General features: G+C 43.8%; 1 protein-coding gene across 9 annotated transcripts in view; it reads left to right on the plus strand.

Moving 5' to 3' along the window:
* Positions 1-27,875, plus strand: part of IL1R1 (interleukin 1 receptor type 1) — a 131,301-nt gene that overhangs the window by 88,662 nt on the left and 14,764 nt on the right. For 7 of the 9 annotated variants that reach the window (XM_044925713.2, XM_044925712.2, XM_006054063.4 and 4 more), the window contains 6 exons: positions 4,065-4,216; positions 7,933-8,032; positions 13,924-13,990; positions 23,117-23,351; positions 23,459-23,648; positions 24,535-24,703. In XM_044925713.2, coding sequence (XP_044781648.2) covers positions 13,930-13,990; positions 23,117-23,351; positions 23,459-23,648; positions 24,535-24,703 — 655 coding nt within the window. In that variant the 5' untranslated portion in view covers positions 4,065-4,216; positions 7,933-8,032; positions 13,924-13,929. Of the gene's footprint in view, positions 1-1,507; positions 1,880-4,064; positions 4,217-7,932; positions 8,033-11,681; positions 11,825-13,923; positions 13,991-23,116; positions 23,352-23,458; positions 23,649-24,534; positions 24,704-27,875 lie in introns of those variants that run through there. The other 2 variants (XM_025260762.3, XM_006054068.4) reach the window with 2 other exon arrangements.

The following is a 27,875-nucleotide window of genomic DNA, read 5'->3' on the forward strand; positions in this document are numbered from 1 at the left end:
GCCGTGTGTGTGCCTGCCGTATGTGCGCGCCTGCCGTGTGTGTGCCTGCCGTGTGCGCGCGTCTGCCGTGTGTGCATACCTGCCGTGTGTGCGTGCCTGCCGTGTGTGTGCCTGCCGTGTGTGTGTGCCTGCCGTGTGTGCGCGCCTGCCGTTTGTGCGCGTCTGCCGTGTGTGCGTCTACTGTGTGCGTGCGCCTGCTGTGTGTGCGCGCCTGCCGTGTATGTGTCTGTGGTATGCCACCTCAGCCCCTGCATGCCTGGCTTCTGTCCTGGAAGACAAGATTCACAATGACGGGGAATTCCTCAGATACAAGAAGGAAATGCCTCAAGAATAGAAGGCCTTAATAGTAATAGATTCTTTATGGCCACAAGGTGGGAGCAACTGTCCCCCCGCTGCGCTGGGACCCTGGGCCTTGAGGAAACCCCTTCGGTTCCTATGACAGCATGTCTCTTTTCCTTTGTCTGCACCGGGTGTGCAGTTTCTTACCGTGATAGGAAGGCGCTGTGGATGAAGTCCACCATTCCCAGAAGTAGGGCTTTCCATGGGGCCAGTATGTTCATTGTAAATTCTGGTACTTAGTCTCTGTTCTTAATTTAGCTCACGTTGAAGTTTGTCTTTCTGGATCTAGTAGGAAATTGCTTTATGCCTCAGATTTTCATTTTCACCTTATCTTTAATAAACCTGTAGCTGTGTATGTATGTTCCGTGGACCACCTAGTTATGCTGTGATGTGCTGGTTTCCAGATGTTATCCCCAAGAAGCAATGGCAGCCCTGCTTGGGGAGTTCACGATGGCTCACTGTTTCAGGGAGCGTCAGAGAAAGCTATGTGTGTTTTCACTCCCGGTGCACCTAGTCAGCACACCAGACCGGTGAAGGTGGGGTGACTGGCCGAGGCTTCTGGTCACCCCACCCCTCCATGACTGCCCAGGTCAGACAGTGCCCTGGGTCAGACAGTATCCTGGGTACCTCAATGCACTGCCGCGCCTCTGCACATCAGCTGGAAGCTGCGATGGAGACAATGTCAGCAAGTCTGGGAAATTTCATACATAATAAAGACGGGGCAGAGGGCGCTTGTTCATTTACTGGGGGAGTTAATCATCTTATTTTATGTGGAAAATTCACCTGAGAAATAACGTGGTGGAATAAATCAGTGACTGTAGATATTTTCTAAAAGGATAATTTTTATTTATTTTTCTTTATCGGTGTTTTGTTGCTTTACAATGTTGTTAGTTTCTGCTGTACAGCAAAGTGAGTCAGCTATATGGAGTCTTTTTTGGATTTCCTTCCCATTTAGGTCACCACAGAGCATTGAGTAGAGTTCCCTATGCTATACAGCAGGTTCTCATTAGTCATCTATTTTATACATGGTATCGATAGTGTGTATACGTCAGTCCCAGTCTCCCAGTTCCTCCCACCCCATTTCTTCCCTTGGTATCCATACATTTGTTCTCTACGTCTACGTCTGTATTTCTGGTTTGCAAATAAGCTCATCTGTATATTTTTCTAGGTTCCACATATATGTGTCGAGATATTAAAAGCAGCAAGGAAAAAGCAACAAATAACAAATAAAAGGATATATTGAATTTTATTACAAATCGATTTCAAAACACCATTTTTGAAATCTTTGCTGAGTTTCCTCTGGATAAGGGGGGTGATGCTGACCCAGAATTCCTCGTGGCATTGAAGTGCTCTAGTCCAGCTCCTGCTCCCCAGTCCCTGGACCTCCTGCCCCCTCCAGCTCTGAGCCTTTGTCCCCCGCCTTAAGCACTGGTGCACCTTCTCCCGGGCAAGTCTCAGGCATCTCCAGCCCCCGGGGATGGCTCCCCTCTGTCTGTCCTCTGACTCGTGGGCAGTGCGTGCTTCCCCTGCTTCATTCCAGGTGGGTGTTGGTCCCTTTTTGGTCTAGTGCAAAGGTGGTGGGTGGGTTCCTTCTGGCCTCCCTCCCTCTCTCTCTCCTTCCTTCCACCCTGACTTCTACAAGTGTTATTGAACTCTTAGCACATGCAGGATGTGTAAGGGGGGGCCCTCCTCCGAGGACTGCAGGAGACTCAGTGGGTCTGCCCTGGACCCTTCTTCCTTGGCTGGGCAGGGAGTTCCAGTGACTGGGGGAGCCGCCCAGCGTGGCCAGAGCTCTGCATCCCTGAGGCACCCAGTGCGGGGTGTCAAGGAGAGCCTGTGTAACTTGGCACTCCTAACTGTGGAGGAAGGGGGTGTGCAGGAGCCCGTGGGAGAGGCTGTTGATCAGAGAATCCACTCAGAGCTGATCAGAAGTCATAGGAGAAGCTGGCCGACTAGGAAGGATCGGATTGAATGACAGTCGTGGGAAGTACTGTAGAGGCAGCATGGAGGCAGAAGGACACAGGGCTTACAGATGAGCCAGGAGCAGAGACGGCTCAGAGCTGACAGAGGAGAAGGGCTGGGCCCTCATTCCAGGGAGATGGCCCAGAGCAGGGGTGGGTGGGGGCCATGTGCTGTAGAGCCGTCCAGTAAGATGGGGACTGAGGGGGGGTGGTCCCTTCACGTGGAGCAACCAAGAGCCTGTGGTGGCCTAGGTGACACATTTCACAAGGTCCGTGAGACTGGGGAGCAGAGGGCAGGCCATTCAGAGTGGATATGAAAATCCTTTTAAGAAGTTTCTGGGGCAAAGAGGAAGAGAGAAAGTGAAGTGGTTAGCGGGGTGTGGTGTCCACTTCTTTGCAGAAGATTTCCTGGGCTTCCCAAATAAATCCATTCTGCTCATCTGTCCTCCGCCTTCCCCACTCTGTTAATTTCTCCCTGAGATCATCCACAGGGCTCGCATCAGCTATGGTCATTCTGAGCCCCTCAGCGGGAGGAGCCTGGGGATGGGTAGATCCTGGATGCGTGTCTTTGATCTGGTGTCTTATGCTTCACGGTGATGAGCTCTGACACCTTGATGCGATGCCCTGTGCTTTCTCACAGTAAATCCAAAGTGAACAACAAGGGTGGCATTTAGCACATTTAGTCTACGTGGAAGGTTTGGCATTGAGTTAGGCTGTTTTACCCATCGGGCATTGAAAGCCCTTATGCTGAGGCTTTCCCAGCTTCTCAGAGGCCCAAGGAAATGATACAGACCTGAGAAAAAATAAAATATCAGACTCCAGAATACTAAAAGTAAACTGCAGACTCAGGAGTGGATGATGAACTGGCTGCAGGATGTCTCAGAAGGGCAGTCCCATCTCAGCTTTCTGAAGTTTTCTCAAATTATGTAACCGTCATGGATCACAGCCTTGTCGTGACGAAGGGGCTTACATAACTCAATGACACTATAAGCCATGCAGTGCAGGGCCACCCAGACAGAAGGGGATCAAACTAGGCAGTCCTAAAGGACATCAACCCTGAATATTCATTGGAAGGACTGATGATGCTGAAGCTGAAGTTCCCATACTTTGACTACCTGATGCAAAGAGCCAATTCGCTGGGAAAGACTGAGGGCAGGAGGAGAAGGGGGCAACAGAGGATGAGATGGTTAGATAGCATCACTGACTCAGTGGACATGAATTTGAGCAAACTCCAAGAGATAGTGGAGGACAGAAGAGCCTGGTATGCTGCAGACCATGGGATCAAAAAGAGTTGGACACGACTGAGCAACTGAACAACACAACCTCAGTAGCAAATTATGTAATTTGGAATGCAGGTGTTAAAGAAGAGTGGAAAGGACAAGTGATGATTCGTAGAGGAAGCCTGTTTTTAAACAGGGCCTGGAAGTTTCTCCTGGCAGCTGGAAAGTTTCTCTGAGCGTTATTCTCAAGGTGCCTTAGGTATGGGCTCCTTGAGGTGGTTTGACTCATTCCTGAGCCCCAGGGTACTGCAAAGTGCCAGGTGTGTGTGTTCAGTTAAAACAAACGAGGGGTTGTCAACCTCTGTGCTCCTCACCCCGACTTGATTTCCTGAATCTGTTTTTTCAAAGGACGTGCTCTTTAAATGTGTGACTCATCTTTGCAAGCTTGTTTTGTTATTTTGGACACCTTGAGACCTGTGCCGTGGTGGATGACTTACCGTCTCCATCCAAGTTCACACTCTTGTGTGTGCTCTTCCTTCCCCAGGCAGCTGCGGCCACTGAAGATGCCAACTCCCTCCTAAGAAGTGGGCCCGCCTCCTACAGGAAACGACCTTCTCCACAGTGACCAGGCTGGTTTACCCCAGGGCCTCACCTGCCTTCTCTCACCGACAGCGGAAGCTTCCCACCGTGTTTAAGGTGGTTCTGGACTATCTCTCACTCTATACAGACTATTTTGTTTTTGTCGGTGTGTTTTCCTTTGGGACAGCTCCATGGTTTTATCTGACTTCTGAAGGGGTCTGTGACCCTAGGAAGAATTACTGCCCACCCCCTTTCCCAGGGTCACCCCGTTTAGCTCCAGCTGTGATCTTGTGATGATGCTCCCAGTACAGGTCTGAGCTGTCTCAACTCCAGGTCGTCCCGGATCCCTTGTGGATTTCACTTAACTTTCACCCAACTCTCATGGTCGCAGGGTCTGTCGTGTGGTTCCAGGAGACCCAGGCTGGTGGTGCAGTGAGTGACACCCCTGTGGGCATCTCCTCGGCTCTGTGGGTACTGGAACCCACCCTCCTCACCCTGCCCTGCCCCTTGCTGGCACCACAAGCGTGACTCAGGGCCAGTGGGTCCCAGACCCACTCAGTCACTGCTTCTCTGGCTTACCTCCCAGTGAGTCTCACTTTGTCCGTCTGTCTCTGTTGGCTGCTCATGCCTGCATCCCTGCTCAACCTGGATGGCCCCTCCTTGGCTGCCTGCTCTCCCTGCCTCCTCACTTATTTCCCATTTATATTCCACGTAGGTGCCAAAATTTCCACACACAAAAAATCTGATCATACACTACTCTGTGGCTTAAAGCCTTTCAATGGTTGTTTTGCCACCTACAGATTCCAGTCCCCACTTCTCAGCAAGGATCTGCGTGTTCTGGGCTCTTTCCGCCTTTCTAAGCTTTGCCACTTTGCACCTCAACTCTGACTTACGGTCAGGAACGTGATGAATCTCTCCTGTGCTCTCCCCCCATGAGGCTCACCTCACGCCTGGGGCAGCTGTCCGAATCATGGTGTGACTCAGTGGACATGCCCACTCTCCCTGCTGGCTGGTGAGCTCCTTGAGCCCCTGGGTCAGTATATCTAGCCTTGTTCCCAGGACCAAGTATAGACATAGGCATGCAGTTGTTGTTCGATTGTGTCTGACTTTTTGTGACCTGATGAACTGCAGTATGCCAGGCTCCCCTGTCCTCCACTGTCCTCTGGAGTTTGCTCAAACTCATGTCCATTGAGGCAGTGATGCTATCTAACCATCTCATCTTCTGCTGCCCCCTTTTCCTCCTGCCCTCAGTCTTTCCCAGCTTCAGGATCTTTTCTAATGAGTCAGCTCTTCACATTAGGTGGCCAAAGTATTGGAGCTTCAACTTCAGCATCAGTTCAGTTCGGTCGCTCAGTCGTGTCCAGCTCTTTGAGACCCCATGAACTGCAGCACACCAGGCCTCTCTGTCTATCACCAACTCCTGGAGTCCACCCAAACCCATGTCCATTGAGTTGGTGATGCCATCCAACCATCTCATCCTCTGTCATCCCCTTCTCCTCCTGCCCTCAGTCTTTCCCAGCATCAGGGTCTTTTCAAATGAGTCAGCTCTTCACATGAGGTGGCCAAAGTATTGGAGTTTCAGCTTCAAAACCAGTCCTTCCAAAGAACACCCAGGGCTGATCTCCTTTAGAATGGACTGGTTGGATCTCTTTGCAGTCCAAAGGACTCTTAAGAGTCTTCCCCAACACCACAGTTCAAAAGCATCAATTCTTCTGCGCTCAGCTTTCTTTATAGTCCAACTCTCCTTCCAGTGAATATTCAGGGTTGATTTCCTTCATGATTGACTAGTTTGATCTCCTTGCAGTCCAGGGGACTCTCAAGAGTCTTTTCCAGCACCACAGTTCAAAAGTATCAATTCTTTGGCACTCAGACTTCTTTATGGTCCAACTGTCACATCCATACATGACCACTGGAAAAATCATAGCTTTGACTATACAAACGTTTGTCAGCAAAGTGATATCTCTGCTTTTTAATACGCTGTCTAGATTGGTCATAGCTTTCTTTTCAAGGCATGTGGTAGATCTTCAATATACAGTCATGTGGTAGATCTTCAATATACCAATGACTGTATATTGACTATATATTGACTTTACTTATTCACTCAGCAGTGAATGAGTAAAGAAATGAATGGATACCTCAAAATAATTTTACCAGAACTTATATCTATCATCAGAACATGAGATGACTGATAACAGTTTTAACTCAGAATGACCATTTGTGAGACAGTGTTCTAAGCCCTTCACATGTGGTAGCTCATTTAATCCCCACAATAGTCCTTTAAGGACAAATACTCTTATCATGGTTCCAATTTTATCCAAAGGGGGAACTGAAACCCAGAGGCTGAGCTTCTATCCAGTGTGAGTATGTGGGATGTGTCTTGTGATCACCTGTGAAAGTGAAGTGAAAGTGTTAGTCACTCAGTCGTGTCTGACTCTGTGCGACCCCCTGGACTATAGCGCACCAGGCTCCTCTGTCCATGGAATTCTCCAGGCAAGAATACTGGAGTGGGCTGCCATTTCCTTCTCCAGGGGATCTTCCTATACATATGGCTGATGCCTAAATTGTGAGCATCTTGAAGAGCAGGTTCTCATTTTATATTTCACTTGATTTAGTTTGAATTTTTAAACTATATTTTATTTATTTTTGGCCACACTGAGTGCCATGTGGGGTCCCTGGTTCCCCGACCAGGGATTGAACCTGTGCTCCTTATGTTGGAAATGCAGTCTTCACCACTGGACAACCAGGGAAGTCTCTATTTTGAATTTTTAAAATTATTTTTGTCTCGGGCACTCCCATTTTGCCTGGCATACAACAGAACATGAATGATGCTGAGGGATTTTCTGACTTGGCCAACCTTTCAAGGACTCTGAGGGTAAAAGCTAGTCTGGTTTGGCTTTGCTCTTGGAATTTTTGTGTCACTCTGGGGCATAAGGGGGATTTTGTTAGTTTTGGTTGGGAGCATGTTTAGCGTGGCCTTGGGTGGTGCATCTTTACCTGCTTCTTCTCCACTGTCCTTGCTCCCTGGGTTGTGTGACTCTTAACCCCCACCCCATGGTTTGGAGCTGATCCCCTGGCCCTAGAGTCCTGGGAATGACAGGGAGTCATCAGGGGATAGAAAGTCCCCTGTGGAGGGGAAGGGGGCGTCTCCCACCTCCTCCTTTTTCCCAGAACAGTTCCAGGACAGGTGAAGTAAAACCTGGACCCCTGGGGCTGGTCTCCTGTGTTTTATGATTCTGCGTATGTGCATTCTCAGTTGCTAAGTCTTGTCTGACTCTTCTGCCATCCCAGGGACTGTCTATGCCCTCCAGGTTCCTCTGTCTATGGAATTTCCCAGGAAAGAATACAGGAGTGAGTTGCCATTCCCTTCTCCAGGGATCTTCCTGACCCAGGGATAGAACCCATGTCTCTTGCGTCTCCTGAACTGGCAGGCAGATTCCTTACCCTGAGCCACCTGGGAAGTGCTTTATGTATCTAACAGGATACAAAGGGCTCTAAAGTCATCACCACCTGTATAGATGAGGAAACTGCATGAGGAGGAGTTATGTCCAAGATCACACTGGTCTTGGACTGGTCGTTATTAAGCATTGCTTGCCTGCAATTAATTTGGAGATACATCTTCAGACACACACACTATGAATTCAGCTTGGCACCTTCCTTGTCTTCTCTGCCTACTCATCAAGCAAGCCAGAGCTTGTAACTAACAGCTGGCAGAATTCAGTTGATTTTGTGATGTCTTTATCTCATTTTTAATAAACAAATGTGGGTTATGGATTGACCTGGAACAGGTAATTGGGAAATGCATTAACCCTTTATTTTCTTCCTCTGTATTGTAGAGATTTAAAACACACTTCCTCGGGGTGACAGAGTTAATAAACCAGACGGCAGGACATCAAAGCCTCCTATCTTATTTGATAATCTGAGTATCGTTTAAAGGTAAATATGATGATAATATTGTTAATTTCGATTATTTTGGGAGAAGGCTAATTTATGTGAATAAAATGTCAGAATTACAGGATATTTAAGGAATGTGGCCTTACTGCTCTGAGGTAGGTTTCAAGGCTTGAACCAGGTATAGAAATCATTTTCCTCATGCTGAGGGTAAGTGGAGGAGAATGGGAATGGAGGTGTTTCTCAGGCTTGTGTATGTGTATGTGTGTGTTCAGTCACTCAGTTGTGCCTGACTTTTAGCGACCCCGAGCACTGTAGCCTGCCAGGCTCCTCTGTACGTGGGATTTTCCAGGCAAGAATACTGGAGTGGGTTGCCGTTTCTTACTCCAAGGTATCTTGCCAACCCAGGGATTAAATCCAAGTCCTGCATTGGCAGGCAGATTCTTCACCACTGCACCACCTGAGACGAGGCTGGTCTCTCATGCTTAGAATGTCTTTTATTCCCTGCGTTTGCAGGCATACCTCAGAGATACTGTAGTTGGATTCTAGATCACCACAATAAAGCAAGTCACACATTTTCTGTTTCACAGCACATATAAAAGTTTATACCATACTGCAGTCTATTAAATGAGCAATAAAAAAGTGATGTATGTACCTTAACTAAAAAATACTTTATTGCTAAAAAAGTGCCGACCATCATCTGAGGCTTCAGTGAGTTACAGCCTTTTTGCTGGTGGAGGGTCTGATCTGCTCTCAATATTGATGGCTGCTGACTGATCACAGGAGTGGTTGCCAAAGATTGGGATGGCCATGGCAATTTAAAAAAAATAAGACAGCAGTGAAGTTTGCCACATTGATTCTTCCTCTCACTTGAACACTTAGAGGCCATTGTAGGGTTATTAGTTGGCCTAATTTCAATATTGTTGTGTCTTAGGGAACAGGGAGGCCCAAGGAGAGCATTGAGGGACTGCCAGTTGATGGAGACGTCAGAACACACAGAATATTTGCCAATTAAGTTTGCTGTCTTTTATGGACATGGTTCGTGATAACCCCAAAACAAATTACAGTAGTAACATCAAAGATCACTGATGAGCATAAACATAATAGAAATGAAAAGGTTTGAAATGTTGTGAGAATTACCAAAGTGTGACACAGACATGAAAGGAGCAAATGGTGTTGGAAAAGTGGGATCACTTTTCCAATAGATGGGGTCAACGAGGGGTTGCCACAAACCTTGAATTTGTTTCAAAAAAACAAAACACAACATTTGTGAAGTGCAGTAAAGCGAAGAGCAATAAAATAAAATGTGCCTGTATTTTAAAAGCACATTGTAACATTTTTATACATTTTAATACCACTTTTTAAAATTCATTTTTAATTGGAGGATAATTAATTTTTAATGTTGTGTTGGTTTCTGCCATACATCAACATGAATCAGTCATAAGTCACATATGTCCCCTCCCTATGGAACCTCCTTCCCACCTCTCACCCCATCCCAACCCTCTAGGTTGTCACAGAGCCCCAGTTTGAGTTCCCTGTGTCATACACCAAATTCCCACTAGCTATCTGCTTTATATACAGTAATGTATATGTTCCTCTAGGCCCTCCTGCGCCCGCGCAGCCACCTCCTTGGGCGTGGGGTAGCTCCTCTCGGCCGCCGCCCCTGGCCTCAGGCGGGGGGTAGGTCCTCTCGGCTGCTCCTGCCCTGTCACAGCCTGGCACTCTCGGCCGCCGCCCCTGACCTCGGACGTGGGGTAACTCCTCTTGGCTGCCGCCCCTCGGGCATGGGGTCCTCCCATGCCCAGCCTGGCACTCTCGGCTCTGGCCCCTGACCTCGGACGTGGGGTAGCTCCTCTTGGACACATTATGTGCGCTGTTGCAGTCGCCCGCGCTGTGTGGAGGTGATGGAATCCCAGTTGAGCTATTTCAAATCCTGAAAGATGAGGCTGTGAAAGTGCTGCACTTAATATGCCAGCAAATTTGGAAAACTCAGCAGTGGCCACACGACTGGAAAAGGTCAGTTTTCATCCCAATCCCAAAGAAAGGCAATGCCAAAGAATGCTCAAACTACTGCACAATTGCACTCATCTCACACGCTAGTAAAGTAATGCTCAAAATTCTCCAAGCCAGGCTTCAACAATAAGTGAACCGTGAACTTCCAGATGTTCAAGCTGGTTTTAGAAAAGGCAGAGGAACCAGAGATCGAATTGCCAACATCCGCTGGATCATGGAAAAAGCAAGAGAGTTCCAGAAAAACATCCATTTCTGCTTTATTGACTATGTCAAAGCCTTTGACTGTGTGGATCACAATAAACTGTGGAAAATTCTTCAAGAGATGGGAATACCAGACCACCTGACCTGCCTCTTGAGAAACCTATATGCAGGTCAGGAAGCAACAGTTAGAACTGGACATGGAGCAACAGACTGGTTCCAAATAGGAAAAGGAGTATGTCAAGGCTGTATATTGTCACCCTGCTTATTTAACTTATATGCAGAGTACATCATGAAAAACACTGGACTGGAAGAAGCACAAGCTGGAATCAAGATTCCTGGGAGAAATATCAATAACCTCAGATATGCAGATGACACCACCCTTGTGGCAGAAAGAGGAACTAAAAAGCCTCTTGATGAAAGTGAAAGAGGAGAGTGAAAAAGTTGGCTTAAAGCTCAACATTCAGAAAACGAAGATCATGGCATCTGGTCCCATCACTTCATGGGAAATAGATGGGGAAACAGTGGAAACAGTGTCAGACTTTATTTTTGGGGGCTCCAAAATCACTGCAGATGGTGACTGCAGCCATGAAATTAAGACACTTACTCCTTGGAAGGAAAGTTATGACCAACCTAGATAGCATATTGAAAAGCAGAGACATTACTTGGCCAACAAAGGTCCGTCTAGTCAAGGCTATGGTTTTTCCTGTGGTCATGTATGGATGTGAGAGTTGGACTGTGAAGAAGGCTGAGCACTGAAGAATTGATGCTTTTGAACTGTGGTGTTAGAGAAGACTCTTGAGAGTCCCTTGGACTGCAAGGAGATCCAACCAGTCCATCCTAAAGGAGATCAGCCCTGGGATTTCTTTGGAGGGAATGATGCTAAAGCTGAAACTCCAGTACTTTGGCCACCTCATGCAAAGAATTGACTCATTGGAAAAGACTCTAATGCTGGGAGGGATTGGGGGCAGGAGGAGAAGGGGATGACAGAGGATGAGATGGCTGGATGGCATCACCGACTCAATGGACGTGAGTCTGAGTGAACTCCAGGAGATGGTGATGGACAGGGAGGCCTGGTGTGCTGCGATTCATGGGGTCGCAAAGAGTCGGACAAGACTGAGCGACTGAACTGAACTGAACTGAATGTATATGTTTCCCTGCTACCCTCTCAATTTGTCTCACCCTCCCTTCTCCCTTAAATAGAATATTTTTCAGGTAATATTCTAATGACTTCATGTTATTAGAATCTGGGTTTGTGATGTCTTAGTTAAAATATTTTGTGTTTGCAAGTAACTTATGGCTAGAGAAAATTAGGCAAGTCTCATCTTCTGTAAAACTAAAACGACAGATATTTTTCCAAAGCATGAGATTATATGGTCTGCCCTGGACACTGCCCCCAAGGTTGGGTATAGTGGACAGCTATTTTTTAGTTCTTTTTCTCAGCCATTCTGTGAGCACTTACCATGGGCTTCTGAATTCCCAGCTCAGCACAGTGCTGGATGCAGTGATAGGGAAGCTGTGGTTCCTGTCCCCATGGGGCTTCCTGTCCTGGGGTAACGGCAGTGACATACGTTATTACGTTCATGCTGGTTGCTGTGGGGGCGCAGAGGAGGAAGGAATAGCCAGGCAAGTGTACTGGGGGCTCCCTGGGGCGGTGGGAGGAGGGTGACCCTGGTTGAGACCGGATGGATTGGGAGGGACCTTGGGAGGTGAAGGGCAGAGCCAAGCCAAGGGCTCTGGGGTTGGAGCACAGGGAAAGGTGAAGGCTGACAGTGGAGGGGCGGGGAACAGGGAGGCGGAGGCTTGAGTCTGAAGGGAGCAGTCAGAGCCTCAGCACCAAGGAGCTGTGCTCAGGGCTGCAGACTGTTTGGGGTGCACTGGGGAGCCAGTTGCAGGTGTTTTGACCTGATCGTTTGGTAATCTCTGGTTCAACCAGTTTGGTAATCCCTGGAGATGGACCAGTTAGTGCTGGCGAGAGCAGCTCTGGGGTGGCAGGCGTCAGGGTTACTGAGCCGGCATCTCTCATTGGGGGTGTGTGTGTGCACACGCGTGCATGCAGTGTGTGTGTGTGTGTGTGCACGCATGCGTGCACATGGCAGAGTTGTCCCTATCACTGAAGTGGGGAGCAAGGTTGGTGGGGAGAATAAATTTGGTTTGAGGCCTGTGGAATATGAGGAATTCATAGGTTGTTGGATAAATGTCTACATTAGGGGCTTCCCTAGTGGCTCAGATGGTAAAGAATCTGCCTGCAATGCAAGAGATCCAGGTTCAATCCCTGGGTTAGGAAGATCCCCTGGAGAAGGATATGGCAACCCACTCCAGGATTCTTGCCTGGGAAATCCCATGGACAGAGGAGTCTGGTGGGCTACAGTCCATGGGGTCGCAAAGAGTCAGATATGACTGAGTGAATTAACACTTTTCTCACTTTCATAAATTCATTGGAAGCAGGAGATTGGAGTTTGGTGCACATAATTGCAACTCCGCCTCCACCCCCTGCCGCCGCCTCAGGGGTACCAAACAGGAACATTCCAAAAGGAAAAGGGGCCATACTGAACATTAACTTCATGTGGGCTTGAGTAGTTTAGAAAGGTAGGCAAAAGGAGCATTTTTTTCCCCCTTTTTCAATTCCAATTGATATTATTTTAGTGATGTTTAATGGATAAAACCCTGGGCATGCTTTCCTTCTGGCATCAGTCAAATGCTTGACCTGATTATGCCCCCTGCCATGGATATGGACAAAATGTTATGAAATTAAAATTACAGGTTACCAGGGGCTTCCCTGGTGGCTCAGTCTGTAAAGAATCTGCCTGCAATGCAGGAAACCTGGGTTCTGTCCCTGAGTCAGGAAGTTCCCCTGGAGGAAGAAATGACAACCCACTCCAGTATTGTTGGCTGAGAAATTCCATGGACAGAGGAGCCTAGTGGGCTACAGTCCACAAGGTCGCAAGAGCTGGACGTGACTCAGTGGCTAAAGTACCACCAGGACCTCAGTTTAATACATAGCCCAGTGGCTGGTCAATGCCTTTTGTAGCTGCTGCTCTGTGGGTGTGGCTTCTCAACTATGCAGAGGGGCTGTGGAGGTTTTATTTTTTTGTGGTAAGATTAAAACATGTTTATTGTAGAAATTTTAAATTGAAAGCTCTAGCAAGCCCCCAGAAAAGGGGAAGACAACCAATCATAAGAACCAACCCAATTGTAATATATTGTTATTATTTCTTGCGGTCTTTCTGGTTCATTTCTATGCGGCTGTGCCATTTCATCCAAAGGGTTTAGTGTCATACATTATAAAGGGAAGGTGTGACCTTTGGCAGGATCTGGAAGTTTGGGGCTTTGCACATGGGTCCTGACAGTGGCTATGTTCTAGGTGGGGAACAGATCCATCTAAGTAGAGACAAGATGCTTTGATGGTCTAGTGAGTAGTCTACTTGGGATGTAGCATAGGTTGGATTTGGGGGAAATTTAAATGGAAATGAATGATGGCACAGATGATGGAAGTTTTGTTCATCTTAAATTATGTGAGCTTGTCCCCAGTTCTGTTAAAAATCTTCATCCTCCTTTTACCCATTTTGCATCACAAAGCATGATCGCATAAACGATGTAGGGAGACTAGCCTATCAGTGTGACTTGGGGGTGAGGGTGAAGCCAGGTGGGGAGTCAATATATGTAGCTTTAGAGATTTGGGGGGAATAGTTACTTTTTAAATGTTTGTTTGTTTGTTTCTCCAGGAGAATATGAAAGTATTACTCAGGCTTCTTTGTTTCATGACTTTACTGATTCCTTCTCTGGAGACTGGTGAGTAAAGCATTTCCTTGTGTTCCTGTCCATTAAGAAAATCTGTTACATAGAATACCTGTGGTACCTTCCTTAACAGCATCATTTTTCTTACCTGTGTCTTTGGATTTACAGGTCACAGAACTGTATTGCTGGATGCCCTTTCAACATCTTTACTTTTCATTCTCTCATTTGTCCATTGGGAAACTGAAGCCCAGGGAGGTTAGGTGCCCACGGTCATGAGGCTATTTCAGAGCGAGAGTTGTAATCCATACCACCAATGTCTAGTCCAGGTCTCTCCCCACTTTGTTGCTGCTTAAAGAGTATGTTCTGGGGGGTTCCTGCTTTCATTTGGAAGAGGTGTAAAATGCAATCTTTATGAACCCATAGCTGACAGTTCTTTATTGTCTCCATTTATTCATCTTCACTCTTCCCCTCTCTCTCTCTTACTGCAAATGCATTTAGCCCTACTATGTGCCAGGCTCTGCTACTGGGGCTACAACCATGAATAATCCAAACAGAAATATCTATCTGCATGGGGTTTACATTCCAGTAATGGACAGAGACAATACCTTAGATAAGTAAATATATATTATGTCATATGTTGGTAAGTGTAGAGAGAAAAAAAAAGCAGGAAAAGGAAGGTATAAAGTTTTGGGATTGGGGTGGGCAGAAGGTTACATTTTTTTTTTGATAGTGTGGCCAGGAAAGATCTCATCAAGAAGTTGACCTTTGACTTGACCCTGAAGGAGGGGGTCGAGGGAGCTATAAAGACCAGGTTGGGGGTGGAGAAATATTCTAGGCAGCCTGTGCCAAGGTCCTATGGCCAGGAGTACTGGCATGCTCCAGGAACTAAAATCCGCTGTGGCTAGAACAGAGTGAAAGGTGAGGGGTATGATTTGAGTGATAGAGATTAGGGGAGGGTTGACCGTGTAGAGAACTTAGTGACCTTTCTAAGGATCTTGGCTTGTCCTCTGAAATGGGAAGACTGTGTAGGTTTCCTGTGTAAACCTAGAGAGGTGATTTTTTTTTTTTTGGTTGCACTCTGTGGCTTGTGGGAACTTAGTTCCCCAACCAAGGATTGAACCCAGGCCCTCTACAGTGCAAGTGTGGAGTCCTAACCACTGGACTGCCAGGAAATTTCTATGTTTTACAGGCGCATTTTGGTTCTTAAACTGCGAACAGACCATTGGGAGGCAAAGGGAGAAATAGGCCAGTTAGGAGGTGGTTACAGTGGTTCAGGCAAGCTATGAAGGTAAATATTCAAGGGTGACAAAGAGAATTGAGTTGTCAGAGTCTGGATATACTTTGATGACAGAGCCAAGAGGATTTTCAGATAGAGTGGATGTGGGTGTGAGGGACAGAGGGTTTTAGTGTGAGCACATGCAGAGTGGAGTTGTGATTGATGAGAGGGGGAAGGTCACGTGTTCAGACTGGACATGTTAAGGCTGTTGTTGTTCAGTTACTAAGTCGTGTCCGACTCTTTGTGACCCCATGGACTGCAGCACGCCAGGCTTCCCTGTTCCTTCACCATCTCCCAGAATTTGCTCAAACTTACGTGCATCGAGTCGGTGATGCCATCTAACCATTTCATTCTCTGCTACCTTCGTCTCCTCTTGCCCTCAGTCTTTCCCAGCATCAGGGTCTTTTCCAGTGAGTCGGCTCTTCACATCATGTGGCCAAAGTATTGATCTTCAGCATCAGCATCAGTCCTTCCAACGAATATTCAGGGTTGGTTTCCTTTAGGACTGACTGTGTTTTATCTCCTTGCTGTCCAAGGGACTCTCAAGAGTCTTTGCACCATAATAGCTGTCCGTTAGATGTCTACATTGGAGAAGGAAATGGCAACCCACTCCAGTGTTCTTGCCTGGAGAATCTCAGGGACGGGGGAGCCTGGTGGGCTGCTGTCTATGGGATCGCACAGAGTTGGACACGACTGAAGTGACTTAGCAGTAGCAGATGTCTACATAGTGATTTGATTAAGCAGTCTGGAGCTAGAGATTGGAGGAATAAAGTTGAAGACCTTGGCAAGCAGCTGGTATTCGAACTCTGAGACTCGATGGGGAGTGAGGGTGGTTAGAAAAGAACAGAGCGTCAAGTAGTGAACTCCACAACTCTCCAAGAATGGATGGTCAGGCTCCCACTCATCCAAGAGCCAGTGACAGACTGGCCAGAAATGTAGGAGGAGAACCAGACAATGTCCTGGAAGCCAAGTGAAGAACCTATTTCAAGGATGAGGATAACACATGTGCAGTGCAATGGATGGCATCACCATCTCAATGGACATGAATTTGAGCAAACTCCAGGAGACAGTGAAGGACAGAGAGGCCTGGTGTGCTGCAGACCATGGGGTTGCAAAGAGTCAGACAGGACTGAGTGACTGAATAACAGCAGCAATGCAGATGTGTTATGTAAGATGATGTTTGAAAGTCGTTGATTTAGCAACTTAAAAGTCATAGGTGACTTGGTCAGAACAGTTTTGGTGGACCCGTTGGGCAAACCCCAGATAAACAGGAGAGTGTGTTGAGCTGAGTTCTTAAGGCTTACTCTTTTATCACTGTTAATTGTTGTTGCTACTGCTCTTCCTAGGAGTGAAATACTTACCAGTCCTGGCTCAGTGCAGGTACCATGCTGAGCGCCTAGTGACTTCTGTTTCAATACTGTTTTTAAGCAGCTTTAAAGGAGGTTATAATAGACTCACAATAAACCACACATTTAAGGTATTCAATTTATGTGTTGGCATACATATCCACCCATGAAACCATCACAATCCCAGATAATATTGAAATGAGTATAAATTGGTTTAGAGAGATTGGACTACTTAACAATATTGAGTCTTCTGATCAAAGAATGAAGTATAGACGTCTTCATTGTCTTTGATCTCTTAACATTTATTTAAATAAATTTAATCTTTAAAATTTATTTTGTAATTTTCATTGGATTGGTCTGATGCATCTTTTGTCAGATTTATCCTTAAATTATTCATATCTATTGAGGCTATTTTAAAAGGTATTTTTAAAAATCCAGTTTCTAATTGTTTTTGATAATATAAACTCATTCCTATTTGCATATTCATATTATATCCTACAACTGAGGAACCCCTCTAGATCTTTTGTAGATTTCTTTGCATATCATAGCATATTCTACATAGATAATAATGTTGTGTGCAAATAGACATTTTATTTTCTCCTTCAATCTTAATGCCATTTCTTTTTCTTGCCCTAGTACACTAATTAGGTCTTCCAATACAATGTTGAATAAAAGTGGTTAGAGTGGACATTCTTACCTTCTTGCTAATCTTATATGTGATAGCTATAAGTTTTTTATAGCTGTCCTCTATTAGGTTTAGGAAGTTCCCACCTATTTCTAGTTTTGTTTGTTGCTGTTTTTCTTGGGTAAGAACCCAACTTTGCATTCCTAGCATGTTATGTACCTCACAATGCACTGTTGGTTTTTAATATACTGTAGGATTCGATTTGCTAAGATGTTAAAAAAATTTTTGCATCTGTATTCTATGATGAAGACTGGTTTGTGGTTTTCCTGTAATGTCTTTGGTTTGGGAATTAGAATAATACTTATTTGACAGAGTGAATTGGGAAGTGTTTCTGACTCTTCAATTTTCTGAAAGAGTTTGTGTAAAATTGGTGTTTTCCTTCTATGAGTAAACCAGTGAAACCATCTAGGCTTGAAATTTTGTTGTTCTTGTTATTGGGTTTTTTCCTTAAAAAAATTTTTTTTTATTGAAATATAGTTGATTTACAATATTCTGAAAGAACTAGCTTTTGATATCTTTGGTTTTTCTCTGTTTTTTTTTTTTTTTTATTTCATTGATTTTTCTCTTGGAGCCATATCATTTACTATCTTATGCTTACTTAATTTTTAGGTTTTAATCTTTTTTGATTTATTAAGTGGAAACTGAAGTTATTTGAGATCTTTTTTCTTACAGAGGTACTTAATACTATTGAGTTTCCTCTAGGTATTTTTTTCCTTTGCATGACACAAGTGTTGATATGTTGTATTTTATCATTCAGATCAAAATACTTTCTAATTTCCTCTTTGATGCATGGGTTATTTAGAATATTTTTTTAAGGTTTTAAACACATCAGTGAATTCCTAGATATTTTTCTGTTATTGATTTCTAATTTAATTCAGCTGTCACCAGAGAACATCCTTTGAACCCTTTTAAGTTTGTTAACTGTTGGGTTATGAACAAGAATATGGTTTATCTTGATAAGTTTTCTTGTGTGCAATTAAAAAGAATGTGTATTTGGTTGTTGGGTAAGGTTTTCTGTAAATACTAATTATGCCAGATTGGTTGATAGTATGGTTCAAATCTTCTACATCACTGCTGCTTTTCTAATTGTTCTACTTGTTGTGTCAGTTACTGTGAGTAGTGTTGAAATCTCTGGACTCTAATTGCAGGCTTCTCTATTTCTTTTTGCAGTTCTATCAGTTTTTGCTTTATGTATTCTGAAACACTGTCAGTAGGTGAATAAATGTCTAAGATTACCATGTACCTCTTGACAAATGACTCCTCTGTCGTAATTAAATGACTTTTTACCCCTGGAAATATGCTTTAGTGTAAAGTCTACTTTGTTAATAATGTAGTAACCATTCAAATCTTCTTTTAATTAACATAATATTTCTCTCCCCTCTCCACTTTTACTTTTAAGGTGCTTTTACACTTAAAGTGTGTATATGTGTGGGTTTGTGTGTATGTTAGCATATAGTAAGATCCTTTTTTTAAATCAAATCTGACTCTCTCTGCCTTTCAATTGGGTTACTTAGACCATGAAAAAAATGTGTATGATTATTAGTATATTTGGGTTTTATTTTAGGAGCTTGTGATTTTATTTTCTCCTTGTACTATTATTTCTTTGTTATCTTTTTCTCTTTTTGTTTTTGCTGCCTTTTGGATAAATTGAGAATTTTCATGATTTATTTTATCTTCTGTGTTGGCTTATAATAACTTTAAAAAAATAGCTGCCCTAGTGCTTACGGTATCCATCTTTAACTTCTCAGAAATGGCAACCCACTCCAGTATACTTGCCTGGAAAATCCCATGGACAGAGGAGCCTGGTTGGCTACTGTCCATGGGGTCGCAAAGAGTCGGACACGACTGAGCGACTTCACTTAAGCGACTTTTATATACCTTCAAGTGATTGTGAAGTGAAGTCGCTCAGTCGTGTCCGACTCTTTGCGACCCCATAGACTGTGGTACCAGTTCACAAATAGTATAAAAAACCTCGAATACATCCACTTCTCCCTTCTTGAACTTTGCCCCTTTGTTTCCACACATGTTACATCTTCAGATGTTATAGGTCTCACAATCATTGTTTTTGCTTTAAACATTTAATTATCTTTCAGTACAGTTCAGTTGCTCAGTCATGTCTGACTCTTTGCGACCTCATGGACCGATGGCAGCACACCAGGCTTCCCTGTCCATTACTAACCCCTGGAGCCTGCTTGAACTCTTGTCCATCAAGTCGGTGATGCCATCCAACCATCTCATCCTCTGTCGTCCCCCTTCTCCTCCTGCCTTCAATCTTTCCCAGCATCAGAGTCTTTTCCAATGAGTCAGTTCTTTGTATCAGGTAACCAAAGTATTGGAACTTCAGCTTCAGCATCAGTCCTTCCAATGAATATTCAGGACTGATTTTCTTTTGGATTGAAAAGTTTGATATCCTTGCAGTCCCAGGGGCTCTCAAGGATCTTCTCCAACAGCACAGTTCAAAAGCATCAGTTTTTCAGTACTCAACTTTCTTTATGGTCCATCTCTCACACCCATACATGACTACCGGAAAAACCATAGCTTTGACTATATGGACCTTTGTTGGTATAATGTCTCTGCTTTTTAATATGCTGTCTAGGTTTGTCATAGCTTTTCTTCCAAGGAGCAAGCATCTTTTAATTTCATGGCTGCAGTCACTGTCTGCAGTGATTTTGGAGCCCAAGAAAATAAAGTCTGTCACTGTTTCCATTGTCTCCCCGTCTATTTGCCATGAAGTGATCTTCAGTTATCTTTAAAGAGATTTAAATAAAATGAAAAATTTTATGATTACCCATGTAGTAAACATTTCTGGGGCTATTTATTCCTTTATGTAGATTCATTTTTTTTTCATCTGATACTATTTTTCTTTCTTTCTAAAGGACCTCCTTACATTTTTTTGTCAGTACAAGTGTGCTGGTGATAGTTTATATATATATGAAAATAAATTTTAAAAAGTAATATTTTAAAACTATGAATAAGTATTTTGCTTCTATTTCTTTATTTTGCCTCTGTTTCTGCCTCTATAATTTATTCAAGCAAGATAATCAGTGAATACAAAAATAATTGTATGAAAAGTATTTATAGACTATGCACATAATCTCAAAATACCACCTATCAAATTGCTTATTAATTGAAAAGAGACACTGTATAGTTGAAAGACCTGGAGGATAAAATTTAGCCAGATGATACAATTTTGCATCACTGAAAATGGAGCATACTGATATTATGTATTTTTTGTGATGATGGAATAGGGATGAATATTATTAACCAGGTATTACCAGTTGTCTGGCTTGAATTTTACAGTGTTGCCTCTATTTCTGAAAGATACTTTCCCTGGATGTAGAATTCTAGGTAGATGATTTTTTTTTTTCCTTTTAGTACTTATCTTAATTCTTCTCTCTTCTGGCTTGTATTGTTTCTGGTAAGAAGGCTGCATCATTTTTGTCTTACGTGGTGTGGTTTTCTTCATGTTTCTTTGGGGATCATTGGGGATCATTGTGACTTTGGGGTCTGTGGTGGGTACGTCATTTTCATAAAATCCTGAAAAATTTCAACTTGTATTTCTTCAAAGACTTTCCCTGTTCCAGGAAGACAGGCCCTCTCCTGCCCTTAAGGGATTCATGTTACATGAATTGAGGAATGCTCAGCCCTGTAGTCCTCCAGAACTCGCTCCTCCTCTGGGTGCAGCTGTAATCTCTTTGGTATCCTGCCCTCCGGTCTCTTGGTTTACCTGGACTCCCAGGTCCATCTCCTCAGCTCAAGAAAGAACACTGGGTTTTGCCTACTTTCCTCCCTGCAGTGCCACGGTTTAGAATCTCCCTCTACACAGTACTTTGGGAAAACTCTAGGGTTCCCCTCCTTCTGTGTCCTGACTTTGTGGTATTTCTGTCCTTTGTTCCCTGACATTCAATGTCTTGAACATTGTTGTTTCACATACTTTGTCCATTTTTTTTTAGCTGTTCAGGTGGGAGGGCAAATTAAGGTTATTCCATCTTTTTATTAAAACAGCTATACAGAGGGGATAAGAGAGGTTAAATAACTTGCTCAAGGACACAGGTAGTAAGTGACTAGAAATCTTTCAGACTTCCAAGATAATTCTCTTAATTGTCAGGTTCTTAACACTCTCCTGTATAACACAAAGAAAGGCAATGCCAAAGAATGTTCGAACTATTGCACAATTGCAGTCATCTCACACGCTAGTAATGTTCAAAATTCTCCAAGCCAGGCTTCAGCAATACGTGAACCGTGAACTTCCAGATGTTCAAGCTTGTTTTAGAAAAGGCAGAGGAACCAGAGATGAAATTGCCAACATCCGCTGGATCATGGAAAAAGCACTCATCTCACACACTAGTAATGTTCAAAATTCTCCAAGCCAGGCTTCAGCAATACGTGAACCGTGAACTTCCAGATGTTCAAGCTTGTTTTAGAAAAGGCAGAGGAACCAGAGATCAAATTGCCAACATCCGCTGGATCATGGAAAAAGCACTCATCTCACATGCTAGTAAAGTAATGCTCAAAATTCTCCAAGCCATGCTTCAGCAATATGTGAACCATGAACTTTCAGATGTTCAACCTGGTTTTAGAAAAGGCAGAGGAACCAGAGATCAAATTGCCAGCATCTGCTGGATAATAGAAAAAGCAAGAGAGATCCAGAAAAACATCTATTTCTGCTTTATTGATTATGCCAATGCCTTTGACTGTGTGGATCACAACAAACTGTGGAAAATTCTGTAAGAGATGGGAATACCAGACCATCTGACCTGTCTCTTGAGAAACCTGTATGCAGATCAGGAAGCAACAGTTAGAACTGGACATGTAACAGCAGACTGGTTCCAAATAGGAAAAGGAGTACGTCAAGGCTGTATATGGTCACCCTGCTTATTTAACTTCTATGCAGAGTACATCATGAGAAACGCTGGGCTGGAAGAAGCACAAGCTGAAATCAAGATTGCCGGGAGAAATATCAATAACCTCAGATATGCAGATGACACCACCCTTATGGCAGAAAGTGAAGAGGAACTAAAAAGCCTCTTGATGAAAGTGAAGGAGGAGAGTGAAAAAGTTGGCTTAAAGCTCCAAATTCAGAAAACGAAGATCATGGCATCTGGTCCCATCACTTCATGGGAAATAAATGGGGAAACAGTGGAAACAGTGTCAGACTTTATTTTTGGGGCTCGAAAATCACTGCAGATGGTGATTGTAGCCATGAAATTAAAAGACGCTTACTCCTTGGAAGGAAAGTTATGACCGACCTAGATAGCATATTCAAAAGCTGAGACATCACTTTGCCAACAAAGGTCTGTCTAGTCAAGGCTATGGTTTTTCCAGTGGTCATGTATGGATGTGAGAATTGGACTATAAAGAAAGCTGAGCACCAAAGAATTGATGCTTTTGAACTGTGGTATTGGAGAAGACTCTTGAGAGTCCCTTGGACTGCAAGGAGATTCAACCAGTCCATTCTGAAGGAGATCAGCCCTGGGTGTTCATTGGAAGGACTGATGTTGAAGCTGAAACTCCAGTACTTTGGCCACCTCATGCGAAGAGTTGACTCATTGGAAAAGACTCTGATGCTGGGAGGGATTGGGGGCAGGAGGAGAAGGGGATGACAGAGGATGAGATGGCTGGATGGTATCACCGACTCGATGGACATGGGTTTGGGTGGACTCCGGGAGTTGGTGATGGACAGGGAGGCCTGGCGTGCTGCGATTCATGGGGTCGCAAAGAGTCGGACACGACTGAGTGACTGAATTGAGCTAACACTCTCCTGTATAACACAAATTAATATATTTAATAACTGGTGTTTTTATTTAGATATTCTATTAAGAAACGTTGCCAAATTTCTTACAGAAATGACTTTCCCCTTCTCCTTTTTTAAGATAAATGTGAGGAACACGAAGAGAAAATTACACTAGTTTCACCCGCACGTGAGATCGACGCTCGCTCGTGTCCTCTCATCACAAGTGTACACAAAGAGCCTATAACTTGGTATAAAAATGACAGCGCGACGCCTGTATCTACAGAAAGAGGATCCAGGATTCACCAGCACAAAGACAAGCTCTGGTTTGTTCCTGCTGAAGTGGAGGATTCAGGAGCTTACTATTGCTCAGTGAGGTAAGCAAGCGATAAACAGGTTACAAACATGTGGTGTCTGTACCTGCAATACTTCAGGATGGAAAAAAACCAATTTTTTTTAATGAACCTATTTTGATTTATTTTAGAAATTCAACTTACTGCCTAAAAATTAAAATAGTGGTAGAGTTTGTGCAGCATGAGCCTAACTTGTGTTACAATGAAAGGACTGTGTTTACCCAGAGACTGCTGACCGCAGGAGACGGGCAACTTGTATGTCCTTACTTGGATTTTCTAAAAGATGAAAACAACGAGTTACCCCGAGTGCAGTGGTATAAGGTAATTTTGTATGACATATGGCCTCTTGCTTCTCTAGCAAATACAACAGTTTGCTGTCAGAGATATTAGGATGAATCCGCAAAGGGCGTTTTCATTTGGCAGATTATTTGCTTTTGAGTGGTGAAACTTAATAGAACATTTTAAAGTTTTATGATTGTATGCGTTTAATTTGCAGCTTAACTAAAAATTTACTTTCTGTCATTTTTGTTTAATAGGGTACAGCTGAGAAAAGTACAGTGGGCATATAAGATGTTTAAAAATAAGGATTATAAATTTAGGGTTTTTTAAAGTGACTCTTTGTTACAAAGTATATTATTTCATGTTTTATTATAAATACTAAGTTGTCCTTAGATAACTTTAGTGGTTTCTGTAACTGAAAAGTGATCAGCTAGCACTGCATGGAATACATCATATTCTGGTGTCTTTGATCTACCTGGCTTGTTGGAGCTTACATGGATGATCATTTTTTAGAGGTTTAAAAATACAGAATAATATCAGTGAAGAATGGAAGTGTATCATTACTAAGAAACTGTAGCTGGCATTCTTTCCTCAAACATTTTTTTATTACAAAGTAGATTTGTTTCCAGTTGTCTTCAAAGTGCAAGACTCATAGGCATAAAAATGTAATATCCTGGGAATATAATTATGACTTCGCCAAAAAAAAAGCAAAATTAAAACTTCTGTGCAAGTACCTTTGTATTCACATATACACGAATGTGTGTTCTAGTCCGTTAGTCATATCTGACTCTTTGTGACCCCATGGACTGTAGCCCAGCAGGCTCCTCTGTCCACAGTGTTTCCCAGGCAAGAATGTTGGAGTGGGTTGCCCTTACATGAATATAACTATGAATAATTGGTTTTCAATACTTCCTTTCCCCCTGTCTAGGATTGCAAACCTCTACTTCTTGACAACGTAAACTTTGCTGGAGTAACAAATAAGCTGATCATCACAAATGTGAACACAGCACACAGTGGGCACTATATGTGTCATGCGTCGTACACACACTTGGGAAAGCAGTATCGTGTCACCCGGGCGATAAAGCTGATTACTCTGGGTGAGTCATAGCTGCAGTCCTAGGAGTTTAAATCCGGGAAGGTCCAGAGACCGTGCGTAATATCACCTTCACTGTCTACAGAGGGACTAAGTCCAGGAGAAGCATGATGACTTGCTAGAGGTCACCTGGCTTTAGTTTTTGTTGCTCTATGCTATGTAAATGTTTTCATTCCTGTTTCAGATGCAGTGCTGATTAAACAGACAGGATGAGCTAAGTTTTCCAGCTGAACTAGGAGGCTTGTTTTGGCGCGTGGCTAAAGATGGTTCTCTAGAGGCTTCAGGGACTCCTCTGGCTAGTACTGGGGAAAGGACAGTTCTGAGACCTCTCACCTGCGGAGTCTGGGTGTCTAGCAGTTGTTGATGGACCCTAACAGACCTTGAAATAAGTTACACTTTTTCAAAAACATCTTTTTATTTTGTATTGGAGTACAGCTAATTAACAACGTTGCAATAGTCTCAGGTACACAGCAAAGGGGCTAAGCCACACATATACATGGATCCACTCTCCCCCAAACTCCCCTCCAGGCTGCCACATGACATTGAGCAGAGGTCCCTGTGCTATACGGTAGGCCCTGTCAGCTATCCACTTTAAATATAGCAGTGTGTACACGTCCATCCCAAACTCCTTAACTATCCCTTCCCTGCACCTTTCCCCCCTGGTAACCATAAGTTGATTCTCTAAGTCCCCACAGGGCTTCCTTGATTTCCTCAATCTGCATAAGCCACTCTTAAAATCAGTAAATGACTCTTCATAGTTATAAATTCATCAATCCACAGTATGGTGAGTACTCTGCTAGGGTCAGTGAGGGAAGACCACAGTGGTGACAGCAAATATATATTGTATATATATTGTTGGTTGTCCATTTTAAATGTAGCAGTGTGTGCACATTCAGGGATGGATATATCCATCCCCAACTATCCGTTCCCCCATCCCCCTTGAAGGGCACCCCACTCCAGTACTCTTGCCTGGAGAATCCCATGGACAGAGGAGCCTGGTAGGCTGCAGTCCATGGGGTCGCTAGGAGTCGGACACGACTGAGCGACTTCACTTTCACTTTTCACTTTCATGCATTGGAGAAGGACATGGCAACCCACTCCAGTGTTCTTGCCTGGAGAATCCCAGGGACGGGGGAGCCTGGTGGGCTGCCGTCTATGGGGTCACACAGAGTCGGACACGGCTGAAGCGACTTAGCAGCAGCAGCAGCAACTATCCATTCCCCCATCCCCCTTGCTGACCATAAGTTCGTTCTCTAAGTCTGTAAGTCTCTTTCTGTTTTGTAAGTTCCTTTGTATCATTTCTTTTAGCTTGATGGGGGGATGTCATACAATATTTCTCCTTTTCCGTCTGACTGACTTCACTCAGTATGACAATCTCTAGGTCCATCCATGTTGCTGAAAATGGCATTATTTCATTATTTTTAATGGTGTGTAATATTCCATTGAATATATGTACCACAGCTTCTTTATCCATGGAATAAGCTCCACTCTTGTCAGATCTTTGTTAACCCAGTCACATAACTTCTCTAAGCCCGTTTCCTCCTCTGTAAGCAGATTCAAGCTTCCAAGGTTGTCATGAACTGTGTTGTTGATCAAGCGTGCTCAGCTTGTAGTCATGTGCCTGGTGCCCGACAGCTGAGAAATGAATAGGTGCATGCCAATTTTTCTTGTTAGTCATCCTGAGGCTGCTATTCACCATATTTCATATTAAAAACTATTTTAAAACAAAATAGAACAAATGCACCTTTATAAGTTACCTGGAGATGGGCAGAATACTCAACCTTTCTCTCAATACTAGGATTTCCTAAGCTTTCAGTAATGTATGAAGAGAGTTATTCCCATGTACTTATGGTTACCAGAGGGAAAGAATGGGGGGTAGGAATAGTTAGGGAGTTTGGGAAGGACATGCACACACTGCTATATTTTAAAGGGATAACCAGCAAGAACCTACTGCATAGCACAGGGAACTCTGCTCAGTGTTACGTGGCAGCCTGGATGGGAGGAGAGTTTGGAGGAGAATGGATACATGTGTATGTATGGCTGAGTCCCTTTGCTGTCCACGTGAAACAATCACAACATTGTTAATCAGCTTTACTCTGATATGAAATAGAAAGTTAAATTTATCAAGCTGTTTACAAAAAAAAAAAAAAAGAGTAAAGTTACTCTAACCAGGACTTTGAAAGTTAAAGCAGTCTCTATTAGTAATTATTCTGGGACAACAGGCCTAATAGGGACTATCCCAGGTAAACCTAGATGATCACTTTTCAGATAGCCGTGTTTTCTCAGTTCTACAATTATTTATTTTTGCCAAAGGTTAATTGTGTTGTCTCGAAATCGATTCCTTGCCTACATCCTACAAGTATCGGTGACTCCTAAATTTCAGGAGTCCTGAGTCACAACCATCCTTAGCAGCACTTCCCTGGGCGTTGCGTATCTCCAGTTTGTGTTTTTTGGGGTACTGCAGCCAGACCAGCAGACCAGATTTGAGGGAAAACAGGGTACTGCAGAATTTTAAGAATTCAAATGGGTTTTAACTACTTTTGGACATCTTTTCTGATCCCTTATATAGAAATAATATAATCAGGGGTGGGGTTCTGTTTTGTTTCTCTTCTAAAGGTGGATTTATAAATATTTGTTGGGCATTTCCCATCTTCCAGGCACTTTCTAGGTATACAGTAGGGAACAAGAGACAATATCCTGAGCTGATGGAGCTAACAATTTTTTTTAAGTAGCAGAATGAATACTAGGCATTCAAATTTGGAGTTGCTCAGGTTTGGTCCCAGATCAACTCTTGAAGCCTAACTTCTTGAGAATACAAGACAGATTAATTTCTGGAGATTCTTAGTATTTTTCTGCCTACTGTAATAAAGTATGCCAAAGTGTGTGGCATTCTTTGATAACTGTGGCTTTCACTCTTGGGTTACTGTGAAAATTACCAAATAGACACACATCTAGCACTAAGTGACTTTCTGGTTATAACGCTCCATCCAGGGAAGCCACTTTGTTCTCCCTGATTTGCATGAAGAGATGCACTTGTCCGGAGACCCAGAGCCTGGTGATGTTTGTGGTCTTTTTTTTTTTTTTTCTGTAGCACCAAACTCTGTGGGTTCAGAAGGGCTGAGGTGTTATGGTTTTGCTGTGGCCTCTGAGTCAGCCTCCTGCCTTCACAAAAATCC

The sequence above is a fragment of the Bubalus bubalis genome, chromosome 12 (assembly GCF_019923935.1).
Source record: "Bubalus bubalis isolate 160015118507 breed Murrah chromosome 12, NDDB_SH_1, whole genome shotgun sequence".
Lineage (NCBI taxonomy): Eukaryota > Metazoa > Chordata > Mammalia > Artiodactyla > Bovidae > Bubalus > Bubalus bubalis.